Source organism: Carassius carassius, chromosome 21 (assembly GCF_963082965.1).
Source record: "Carassius carassius chromosome 21, fCarCar2.1, whole genome shotgun sequence".
In the NCBI taxonomy this organism is placed as follows: Eukaryota; Metazoa; Chordata; class Actinopteri; order Cypriniformes; family Cyprinidae; genus Carassius; species Carassius carassius.
Window position 1 is genome coordinate 23,101,987 of NC_081775.1, and position 13,407 is coordinate 23,115,393.

At 36.3% G+C, this 13,407-nt stretch overlaps 1 protein-coding gene across 3 annotated transcripts in view; it reads right to left on the reverse strand.

Annotated features, from left to right (window-relative positions):
- Positions 1-311: 311 nt before the first annotated feature.
- Positions 312-13,407, reverse strand: part of LOC132097903 (zinc finger protein GLIS1-like) — an 80,427-nt gene continuing 67,331 nt past the window's right edge. For all 3 annotated transcript variants that reach the window (XM_059503892.1, XM_059503891.1, XM_059503890.1), the window contains exons 9-11: positions 5,411-5,571; positions 1,856-2,014; positions 312-1,153 (exon numbers count right to left, since the gene is read on the reverse strand). In XM_059503892.1, the coding sequence (XP_059359875.1) occupies positions 1,020-1,153; positions 1,856-2,014; positions 5,411-5,571 (454 nt within the window). In that variant the 3' untranslated portion in view covers positions 312-1,019. The remainder of the gene's footprint in view (positions 1,154-1,855; positions 2,015-5,410; positions 5,572-13,407) is intronic.

Consider the following 13,407-nt stretch of genomic DNA (forward strand, 5'->3'; position numbering starts at 1 on the left):
GATCCTCATCCTCTCCAAAAGGGGGCAGACTCCACCTAAGAATAGTCTGCAATAGTTTATTATATTACTAATGTTTTTCCTGCTCAGTTCATTTATATGGCTGGGACTAGTTCCAATAAATTTTTAAAAGTAAAAGGAACATATGCAAATCATTTGCAAAATATCTTGCAATTTGATTCTCCAGTATATTTCATAGTGTTTAAACTGAATTTAATGATATTTGAGTCTGAGGAACACCGTATTTATTTAGTTAAACAGTCAACCTAATTACCACAGCTCTAAAATATACAATGATGAGCATTAGACCACAATATTCAAGAGTCATTTATTTTCAGAGATTGAGAATTATTAATATTAAACACTGTACATTTTATACATATGTTGAAGTGTGGTAGATATTAAAGCCATCAACCATTACAAAATAAAGAACTCTGTTTATCTGGGATGATGACAACCAAATGACAAAGCAATACAAACATTTGCAAACATTCACTGACAAAACACAGCAACACTAAATAATTGTTTCCAACACAACAGCCAACAAATCAGAAAGAGAGCTCAGAGAGGGAAATGTGGAAGTCATCACTGATGAGCTGTGGTGGTTCTGAAGTTTCTATCAAACCCTTCCAAAGTCACAATAGGATCTGAGCTGACCAGCTGGATTTATTAAGACTAGTGATGCCTTGATGACGACAAGGGACTATCTCATGAGACTTTGAACATATCGTTCAAAACACTGGGAAAAAAGCACAATTTCATAACATCCACAAATAAACACTCCACAACACAACCCCCTCATCATTTAACCTTCGTTGCTGTGGAATAGCAGCTTTTTGTGTAGTTAAGGAAGCAGATATTTCAGTCCAATTGAGGTGATCCAACTATGCATTTGAGGGGAAAAAAGATGAATTCTGAGAAAGAAAGAAAAACCTGATCGTTTAAAACTGCATAGATAAAAGAAAAGAGAGTTTTGGTCTAAAGGAAGACATTTCTGTTGATGGCCGACAGGTAAGCTGGTCCTATGTTTCTGTGTACACTGAAGACATTTGGCTCAAGCTGCGATCGAAGCCGCCCACCTGAAAGAAAACACTCTCCTCTGTGCCCGGTGAGAACTGGCAACCGGATCCTATGATGTCAGGCACCAAGCTGAAACCTTTGCATTATGAAAAAAAAAAGGTAAATATGGAAAAATTTTAAACTTGTATTAAACTCTCAGAAAAAAAAAGTGCAAAAAAAAAAAAAAGTCCTGTTAGCCCATACAGTTAGTACCTTGAGGTATTAATTATGCTACCAATGTGCATCAATGAGGGGAAGATAAAATTGTCTTTTTGAGGGTACTGGCCAATTTGTGCAGGTTTAAAAATCACTAAGATGAAATACAACAATAATAATTTGTAGGGTAGTGAAACTGGAGACAAATTGATTGGTAATATGAGAAAGAAAAATGACAAGATGACTACAAGCCAGATCAGTTGAGCTGTTACTAACCTTGTTGCCTATTACTGTTGATGAGCTGTATAATGTATGGCAACTGACAATATCAGGTATACTTAATTTTATTGTGATATTACTTGTTAAAAGTATTTATGGAAGTAAAAGTGTAGTCATATTTACTGTTCTGTGCATTTTCATTTTCATTAAAATTTTCGCAATTCAGAGTCGAGCAAAAGTAGGAAATACTAAACGCATTTTATTTTATTATTTCGCACAAGTCACACAAATGTGCAGTGTTTACCAATAGAAAATGACTTGTTTGTGAGCTATGCTTTATACAACGTTAATCTACTGACAATAGACACATTTTTATGCCCTAGTAATTTCACCGAGACTGCACTTTTAGGGGGTATTTGTGTACCTGTGGAAGAGGTGCTGGTGGAACAGCTCATGTGGAAGCCGTTGTGTTGGTTTGTGTTGAAGCTGTGGGACTCTGCAGGTTGATGGCCACCGCTGATGGACTGGTCCATTCTGTAGCCGTCGGCAAAATGGAAACAGCTCTGGAAATTGCCACGGTAATCTGTGAACACATACCCAAACACAAAGTAAAACATCAGAATCAAATGTTATTCAAATGTGTCTTTTTTCCATATGTTCAAAACTTAAACTAGTGACGGCGAAAACCACAGAAAGCCTGCATTCCTGTTTGTATTTCTATTTTTGGACTATTCCCCTGTTTCTCCGGGGTAGCTTCCAGAAGTGTTAAACAAGTAGTCTCTCTCAAAAGGGGGTCTTGGATTTGAGGTGGTACACACATGTACATCTGTGTCCTGACAAGGAAGTCGAACATTTTTCTTTCAAACTCTTTTGACAGACAGCTGAGCTGTTCTGGACTGAGTGGTTTTAGAGCAAAAAGCTTCCTCTTGTGGTTCCAGGCGTCTCTTTCAGCCCACATGTTCTGGCTGATGCACAAAGCACTGCAGACTACGCTAGCACTGAGATTTGCTGAGATTTTTCAACAGGTATATTCCAACAGATCAGAAGTAAAGGCAGGCAAGTGGAACTGTGAGAGTTTTGACTCTTATTTGTGGTACTTGCTTAGGAAATAATGATTACTAATGTTGTTTTACAATGAAATCAAAATGGATTTTTTTTTATTGGATAGTGCAGTGTTGCTTATAAATTACAGTATCTGTGCTCATAATTTTAACCCCATAAACACTTATTAGACTGAAGCAACTTCAGTTTTTAGAAAAAGCATGTCAAAATGTGAGTATCAAATATGATGCATCAGGATTTTGAAGAATGTTCATTGGTTCATTTCTTAATCACTGCATTGCACTGCATTGCACTGCATCAGATGTTTGTCCTACAATAAAAACTTGAGGGCTTTTAATCAGAATTTCATCTTACTTGTTGGCATATCATTATCTGCAACTTCAACAAATTATATATTTTTGCTCAGTTTTGGCCTCTGAATAAAACAGGTGGGGTTTTTTTCGTCGTTGAGTATGTGCTCCATATATCCTATATATCATACCATATCAACTATAAATCCTGATGTATCAAATATGATACTCTTCTTTTTGATTATGTATAAAAGTATAAAAGTCTCTGGCTATTGCATATGTCAGACTTCACAGGGTTAAAATAGTTAAGGAAAGACAAATCACAATTTCCTTTTAATGCCGACTTCACCTTTTATAACCTCATCTTATTGCTCAGATTTGTGTTAGGTAATGTGGCTTCTACCATGACTTTTCAAAGCAATCATACTGAACTATAAAGCAGATGAACAAAAATCCTATAGACTACTGAAAGAGGGATCTGGGGGAACTCAAATAATCTTAGCAATTGTGCAGTGGGCTCTTTTAATTTTAACCAGTTGGCAACTAACTAACAAACACTCAGAACAACCTATAGCAACACATAAAAAAAAAAAAAATTTTTTTAAATAACTTAGAAACCACATAACAACACTTTGGCAACCAACCACAACACCCAAGAATCATCGTGGTGACCAACACAAAGAATGGAAAAATCTAGTTTCATATCCACACTGAAAAAATTGGTATAGGATTTACTTTGAAGCAATTTTCACTTAGAAATTGTTAGTACATTTCACAAAGAATTACAAAGAAGTGCCGAGTAACACACAGAATTAAAATTTTGATGTAGAAAGACTGAAGTAATATTTTGTTGTAAAATGTGATCCAGTGTTTTCTTTTATTTACTTCGAAAAATACTTTTTTTATTATTATTTTTTTTCATAATGAGTTTTACAACCCGAATTCCAGAAAAGTTGGGACGTTTTTTAAATTTTAATAAAATGAAAACTAAAAGACTTTCAAATCACATGAGCCAATATTTTATTCACAATAGAACATAGATAACATAGCAAATGTTTAAACTGAGAAAGTTTACAATTTTATGCACAAAATGAGCTCATTTCAATTTTGATTTCTGCTACAGGTCTCAAAATAGTTGGGACGGGGCATGTTTACCATGGTGTGGCATCTCCTTTTCTTTTCAAAACAGTTTGAAGACGTCTGGGCATTGAGGCTATGAGTTGCTGGAGTTTTGCTGTTGGAATTTGGTCCCATTCTTGCCTTATATAGATTTCCAGCTGCTGAAGAGTTCGTGGTCGTCTTTGACGTATTTTTCGTTTAATGATGCGCCAAATGTTCTCTATAGGTGAAAGATCTGGACTGCAGGCAGGCCAGGTTAGCACCCGGACTCTTCTACGACGAAGCCATCCTGTTGTTATAGCTGCAGTATGTGGTTTTGCATTGTCCTGCTGAAATAAACAAGGCCTTCCCTGAAATAGACGTTGTTTGGAGGGAAGCATATGTTGCTCTAAAACCTTTATATACCTTTCAGCATTCACAGAGCCTTCCAAAACATGCAAGCTGCCCATACCGTATGCACTTATGCACCCCCATACCATCAGAGATGCTGGCTTTTGAACTGAATGCTGATAACATGCTGGAAGGTCTCCCTCCTCTTTAGCCCGGAGGAAACGGCGTCCGTGATTTCCAACAAGAATGTCAAATTTGGACTCGTCTGACCATAAAACACTATTCCACTTTGAAATAGTCCATTTTAAATGAGCCTTGGCCCACAGGACACGACGGCGCTTCTGGACCATGTTCACATATGGCTTCCTTTTTGCATGATAGAGCTTTAGTTGGCATCTGCTGATGGCACGGCGGATTGTGTTTACCGACAGTGGTTTCTGAAAGTATTCCTGGGCCCATTTAGTAATGTCATTGACACAATCATGCCGATGAGTGATGCAGTGTCTTCTGAGAGCCCGAAGACCACGGGCATCCAATAAAGGTCTCCGGCCTTGTCCCTTACGCACAGAGATTTCTCCAGTTTCTCTGAATCTTTTGATGATGTTATGCACTGTAGATGATGAGATTTGCAAAGCCTTTGCAATTTGACGTTGAGGAACATTGTTTTTAAAGTTTTCCACAATTTTTTTACGCACTCTTTCACAGATTGGAGAGCCTCTGTCCGTCTTTACTTCTGAGAGACTCTGCTTCTCTAAGACAAAACTTTTATAGCTAATCATGTTACAGACCTGATATCAATTAACTTAATTAATCACTAGATGTTCTCCCAGCTGAATCTTTTCAAAACTGCTTGCTTTTTTAGCCATTTGTTGCCCCCGTGCCAACTTTTTTGAGACCTGTAGCAGGCATTAAATTTTAAATGAGCTAATTAAGTGGATAAAAGTGTAAAATTTCTCAGTTTAAACATTTGCTACGTTATCTATGTTCTATTGTGAATAAAATATTGGCTCATGTGATTTGAAATTCCTTTAGTTTTCATTTTATTAAAATTTAAAAAACGTCCCAACTTTTCCGGAATTCGGGTTGTAAATCAGTCTGAAGGAAGTGCTGGACTTTTGATGTGTGTGAAGACTATCACCCAATAAAATCAGAGCAAACAAACACAGAAGGTCTCGTACCCTCAGCTGAAGGCAGGTTGTGGAAGGAAGTGTAGGGTTTATGGTGAGTGTGGAGGTGTTGCTGGCTGGAAGAGGAGTTCTGTTGTTTCTCTAGTGTTGGTGGAGGAGACGTGGCGGCCTTCAGGAGACTGATCCCTGGAGACAGCAAAGCTCCGGATAGCCTGCAAGAGAGAAAGTGAACGATAACTATTAAGATTAACGGTGGAAGATAAGCAGGCCAAAACAATGCTATAAAATTTCATGTAGAGTATATAATTTATATGAGTCCTGTGTATATTACTTTATAGTAACTTTATAGCCTCACCCCATCCTACCTTTAACCCTGAGAAAGATCTGAGAGGATTACCTCAGAAAAATAGTCACATAGCCTAAAGTGAAACATTATTTATTTAGTTTATTCATTTATTTTTTATTTACTCTAACATGCTTTATCCTTTTCCAATTCTTGTTAGAATGGAAAGTCAAGAGCCTGGTTTTGATTGCGTACAAGCCTGTTCTTCACTCCAGATGCCACTTATACATAACATGCCCCTGAATTACTGTACACAGTGATGGCTTTGGGGAAGTTATGATAGCTTGCTCATGCTTGCACACAATGGAACAAATAAAGGCTTTGTTAGTGCCATTAGTTGCAGCTGTCACAAGCAAGTCTTCAAATATGCAAAACCAAGTTCCAGCGAGACGTGGAGTGCCAACCCAATGGCCCTGTGAAGTCGTTCCTGCCCCCTAAGTAAAGGCTCTCTGCCTTTAGTGCACACATCAAAGAGTCATATTCAGAATTTCAGAAATGAACAGAGAACAAAAACAAACTCAAAGAATCGCCTGTTTAAACAGAAGTATGACAAACAGATGCTAGTTATGGAGAGATATTATGAGGACATGCAGTTATAATGTAAGATATGGAGGGACAGAGGAAATGAACAAATTAATGCACATTACTGCCTGTTCATTATCCCTAATGATATATGACATCAGCATTTATAAACATGTTTACTTTTCTTACTTAAATATTAAAGACCTCGTAGAATAAATATTAGGATTGTATTGCTTTTTCAATGGACCTTAAAGCTAAAACCAAAGTCCCTTTAAGGGGTATTCTTTACTCTTTGCTAAAACACATTCACTGTATAAGCTAGTCTACTCCCAAATACTGATAAAGTTCACTTTTAGAAGGTTAATATACTGTATGGTTCAAAGATTTGCAGTCAGCAAGATTTTTTTTAAACAAATCAATATTTTTATTCTGTAATTACACAATAAATATAGACATATAAATGCAGTTCTTTTGAATTTATCGAAGAAATCTGAAAAAAATGTTTTATCGTAGTTTCCACAAAAATATTTGGCAACACAACTGTTGTCAATATTGGTAATCATAAGAAATGTTTCTTAAGCACCAAAACATCCTATTAGTATGACTTCTGAAGGATCATGTGTCACTGAAAACTGGAGTAATGACTTCTGAAAATTCAGTTTTGCCATCAGAGGAATAAATTACATTTTAAAATATATTCAAGTAGAAAAAAAAATATTTTAAACTGTAATAATATTTCACAGTATTGCTGTTTTTACTGTATTTTTGATCAAATAAATGCAGCCTTGGTGACCATAAGAGGCTTCTTTCCAAGACATTAAAAATACACATTATTATTTACAGTCTTTCCTGTTTGGAAAAATGCAGCAAAAACATTGATGACTCATCCTGCACTGCACAAATTTCTGTCCAATCAAATGCTCTTGAATGAGAATGTCCCTCCCCCAATATCATGTGCAACCTAGCAGCAAGCAGCCAATGTTTGTTAACTGCTTTTATCCTTTGATATGCCCCATACAAAATACAAAAAAGAAAAACAAATAAATTAGCATTAATTAGGCCAGTGATCTCATGTGAGTGATTTTAACCCTTGTGGATTGTTCAAATTTACTACCCTTTCGGTATGTTCGGGATGAAAACAACCACTCAATTAAACTGCTGTAAAAATGTATCAGATTCATATTTCTTTTCTATTTTTTTTGCATAAATCTGTTAATCAACTTCAGTCCTGATCAAAACTACCAAATGTTTTTAAAAAATCAAGTTCATAAATGAACACTGATTTGGGGGGGGAAAGCACACAAAGGACTTATTTTCAATATAAAAGTAATTGTGGCTGGATTTTTTTTTTACTTTTTATCACAGTCTTGGGCATGTCAAAGATTAATAGCAACATTGGCTTTGATGCATTTTTAGTTTTTGTGCAGCATTAGATTTAAAATTTTTCTCCCTAATTTGTTGTTGGTGGCTGTTTTTGCCCCATTGACTTCTATTATAACGACATTTTTTGATTGCAAAGCCATGACACCATATAATCATGCATTCTTGATTGTTTGTGGTTTTCCCTTTTGGGAAGAGGTAAAATTTGTTATTTTTACAGTTGATCACTAGGTGGGACCATTAACCCTTTAGATAGGCCTGTGCAAAAAAAGGCTTAGTTTCTGGCTTGTATATGAAGCTATATGGAGTATAACAGCATATTATATTGTGTGTGTGTGTGTGTATGTGTGTGTGTGTGTGTGTGTGTGTGTGTGTGTGTGTGTGTGTGTGTGTGTGTGTGTGTGTGTGTGTGTGTGTGAGAGAGAGAGTGTGTGAGAGAGACCTTTGCGCACTTACCTTGATGTATTTCAGAAAATCAAAATGTACACCTCAGCTCTCAGAACTACATGGAGTAAACAAAAAGTGTATTTATGCACCTGCTGCTTGATGACTCTTGATGTAAGTCAATAACTGGGGACGTTCTGTATGCAAATTAGGCGTCAACTAGTTAAATTGTGCATATTTGCATCTAATTGAAAGGGAAATGCAGGTAAATAGGATAAACAAAATAACTAAAGCATATCACCTGGTGGTGATATAAGCTTATTTTATTAACTTATTTTATTACATGGCTTGGTTGAATTCCAATGTAGAATGCGGTCTGTTATAACCAACAGACCCCTGTGCGGAGTATAACAGACCGTTGCCATGAAAAACAGAGCGTTGCTATGGACTCACAGGATTCTAACCGTAGAGACGGAGCGGACTATTTAATTTAGCGGAAGCAATACAATCGGGTTTAACAATCGGGGGAGAGGGAGCGCTTCAGAACTCCTAACCTGATATTTAGATACTATATTTCAATAAATAGATTTATGCAAAAAAATGTGAACAAAAATATTTATCTGATACATTTTAATGGTGGTGAAAGTATTCGGTTGTTAAGTGTTGACGTAAGAAGCGCTGTTTCCGGGTCCAGGCCTCAACTCACTTCACTTGAGAATATGACCTCAGCAGCCGTTTATGAGCACTGTTTATTCATATTGATAATTTAAGCTAAACGCTTTCAAACTTACGATATACACTACAGTCTCCGTGCTCACAGCGTCCCAAACACAAATAATTTTTATATATTTTTTTTATATTTATATTTTCATTGTCTGCTATCTGGGAATTCGGTATGGAGTTAAAGGTTAAGATTATAACTTTTTCGCTAGTATTCTATCACATTGTGAGTTTATATTAGCACCTTTTGTTGTTTTCTCGTGGTAACTGATAGCGCAGACTTAAAAAGCGAATAGACTAAACAAAAGCAAAGTACGTGGATTTAAACACTTGCATGCCATCGTGCTGGTCATTTAATGGTGAGAAGAGCAGCAAGCAACACGAGAAAGGGCTTGACTTGTACCAAAGTTTTAGAAATGATTATGTAGCGTGACCCCTCCAGCGAGCTGTAGCTTATTTGAAGATGGTATTGCATTTTGGTTCATAATACATTATGTTCATAAATTTGATGCAAAGTAGATTTTTTTACAGGATTTTAAGGTTTTAAACTGGCTTTACCATCAAGAAAAGACGAGCATTTCACACATAGACCATCCGTACTTTTCACCATCAAAAGGCAGCAGGTGCATAAACACACTTCTTTTTTTATCGTTTACTCCATGTAGTTCTGAGAGCATGAGGTGCATATTTGGATTTTTTCAGATACTGTACATCAAGGTAAGTGCACAAAGGTCTCTCTCACACCCTCTCTTTCTCTCTCTCTCTCTCACACACACACACACACACACACTATAATTTGCACACACTAAAATATTATACTCCATATAACTCCATATACAAGCCAGAAACTAAGCCTTTTTTTGCACAGGCCTTTCTAAAGGGTTAATGGTCCCACCTAGTGATCAACTGTAAAAAATAACAAATGTTACCTCTTCCCAACAGGGAAAACCGCCAACAATCAAGAATCTCACACACACACAAACACTATAATTTGCTGTTATACTCCATATAACTCCATATCCAAGCCAGAAACTAAGCCTTTTTTTGCACAGGCCTATGTAAAGGGTTAATGGTCCCACCTAGTGATCAACTGTAAAAATAAAATGTTTTACCTCTTCCCAAAAGGGAAAACCACAAACAATCAAGAATGCATGATTATATGGTGTCATGGCTTTACAATCAAAAAATTTTGTTATAATGGAAGTCAATGGGGCAAAAAACAGCCACCAACAACAAATGAGGGAGAAAAAATTAAAATCTAATGCTGCACAAAAACTAACAATGCAGCAAAGCCAGTCTTGTTACTAATCTTTGACATGCCCAAGACCAGGGACGTGCACAGACATTTTGAGGGGCAGGGGCTCAAGTGAAATAAAGGGCACTTCTCATAATTAGTTTTTTTTTTTTAAAACAAAAAAGTATATATATATATATATATATATATATATATATATATATATATATATATATATATATATATATATATATATATATATATATATATATATATTAACGCAACTCTGACTTCCTTTAAAAAAAAAATAATTTAAAAAGTTTTATCTTCCTCAAACTCACGCAATTGTTTTATTTTCAAAAGATGTCTACAAAATAATTAGTTCACAAAATTATGCAAAGTTATTTTTGCACAAGGCACTACATCGTTTTAATTATTTTGGTGTTCAGAATCAGAATACATAACACTTTAAAATTAAACTTACCAAAATAATTGAGTAAAAGTTCAATAAAAGCCAATGTCATGTATGTATTTGTGGTGGTATGGAAAGGTTTCGAGGAAATAAAAAAAGTTAAATTACTTAAATAGTTAATTTATAAATATTGTTATTTTTAAAGTTTAATGTTAACTTATTTCTACTCAGTTTTATTTATTAATGTACCAAATGCAGTTACTCAGATTTACTACATTTTTTAGAGTGTATCCTCCATCTGTTTGCATCTGTAGATTTCTTCTAAATTCACCAATTTAGATTTCTAAATTTCAGGGGGAAAGACTCTTGATGTAAGTCAATAACTGGGGACGTTCTGTATGCAAATTAGGCGTCAACTAGTTAAATTGTGCATATTTGCATCTAATTGAAAGGGAAATGCAGGTAAATAGGATAAACAAAATAACTAAAGCATATCACCTGGTGGTGATATAAGCTTATTTTATTAACTTATTTTATTACATGGCTTGGTTGAATTCCAATGTAGAATGCGGTCTGTTATAACCAACAGACCCCTGTGCGGAGTATAACAGACCGTTGCCATGAAAAACAGAGCGTTGCTATGGACTCACAGGATTCTAACCGTAGAGACGGAGCGGACTATTTAATTTAGCGGAAGCAATACAATCGGGTTTAACAATCGGGGGAGAGGGAGCGCTTCAGAACTCCTAACCTGATATTTAGATACTATATTTCAATAAATAGATTTATGCAAAAAAATGTGAACAAAAATATTTATCTGATACATTTTAAAAGCAGTTTAATTTAGTGGATGTTTTCATACACGAACATACCGAAAGGGTAGTGAATTTGCCCACAGTGTACCGTTTTTGAAAAATTTCAAAGCATTTTCCTAAAATGTGGGTCAAAATAAGATTTGTCACCAAAAATCATTCCATTAGCTCAAACACAGAGAAAGTTGTGGCCAAAATAAGACTGAACTTTACCCCCTAGTGGACGAAAACGTCCCCAACAACGCATAAGGGTTAAACCTTTTTTTTTTTTTTTTTTTTTAGAAAACACTATTGCTATAAGTAACACTTTTTTAAACAAAGGAAATATTTCATGCACCTTTGGAGCATGTACATTTAAACAAACACATTATAAATTACATTTAAATTGCCTTTTGTACTATTGTCCACAGAGTTAAGACCTAGCAAAGCGCTAATGCAAAACTTGGACTCCAATGAGCTGATAATTCTTTTTTTATTTATGTTTCAGGCCTCGCGTGGGAGTGATATTTCCCATCGTTCATTTGCCCAGAATCTGATAAGGATTCCTTGGCTGTTACATCTGTTAGACCATTATGTAGTTTTTCACTCTTGGCCAAATTCACATTCCAAGGACTCAGTTTCATCAAAAGAGCATTTAAAAAAAAGACACTTTTTTTTTTTTTTTACTGTGCTCGGATGTAACCCTATGAGTCATGGGGCTCTTCTCAAACAGCCATGTCCTCAAAAGCTTTGCTAACATATTTCACAAGGCATGCAGCAAATATACATTTAGGAATTAGAGGGTTAGCCTGTGTTCATATGCAGGAAAGCTGTTCGGATCTAGTCGCTGGCTGTGATCTGACATACAGCCATGTGTTTCTGCGGAGAGCACGGCGGCAGCGTTCCCCCTGGGAGATGCTGTCAGCACAAGCTCAGGAAACAGTTATACTGTTCATATTTTTACAAGCAGCCTCTATGTGCAGCTAAAGTGAATCAGGCTATAATCACTGCCAGCTGCAGCTCGCTAAGGCTCCAGGAATGAGGGGAATCTTTCATATGCAAGATTAATCTCTCCCTTCGATATTTACCTTCACTGATCATCTGCTTTCACCTTCGCAGGCTCTTTTTGTGACTACAGCCTGTGTCTCACGTCAAGAGAGACTGTATGGGTGTATGGGTATCTTGAAAAAAGAATCACTGTTTTCATGGAAATATTAAGCAGCACAACTGACCCTTCGCAAAGACCCGCCCCCTTCACGCAGTGAAAAATACATCACGGAGCAAAGAGGAATCCGACACCGTGATGACAGAATAGACAGAACAGGTTATTATTGGTATGCAGCAGCAGCAGCAGTAATTCAACACTGAGCAAGACGGGGAATTGAGTCATGCAAAATTGTACTTATGATTGATTTTTCCTGAGCCTTTTGAATTGGTTATTTTGAGTCAAGAGTGATGGGATAGGAAACTTTGGTCTACTATCTTAAAAAAAGGCAATGAGGATGAGTCGACTTCAGGAACTTCAAAGCATAATGACCTAACCCTTAATAGTTTTCTTGTGGACAAAGTGTTTACAAATGGTATTTCTTCAAAGTAGCAGATTAAGTAATAAAGGCAAAGTGTTTAATACTGACTGTGATTCAGTGAATGTGACTCCATGGGAACATGTTTAAATATCCCAGAGCATCGCTTAGTTGACATGAGTAAGTCCTTACTCAGGACAGCAGACATGATTCAGTGAACATGACTCTTCTGATTATGATTCACTGGACGTGCTCCATGTTAAAAAACATAGTTACTTTACGTCTGGCTCAGAAAGTAACCATCAAAAGGATCAAAGAACTACTGTCTAAATGGGACATAGCAACTTTGACCACAAAAAAAGAAAAGAAAAAAAATAACATTAATGTGAACAAACCATTGGGGGTTTGAAGTTAAGTTTACACTGCTGACACACATTGAAAAGTTACATTTTGGATGATGGAATAATACTGTTATTAAATGCAGGCTGCGAGGTTCATGAAAAGCTCTGTCGTAGTGTCACATTCCAGTTTAAGAGGGGTCAAAGACCTTACAAATCGTGCAACAGAGGTGCTGCTTTGAGGGGTGAGGCAATCCTTATGCTAACAGACACAAATCCTCCAGGAGTCGGCTGGAGACAAAATAGATCAAGATGGAGTTTTTTCCCTCACATCCTTTTTGAATGAAGATTCATGAAGAAGAGTCCTCTGTTCTCAGTTTGTCTTGTCTCACCTGTCAGGT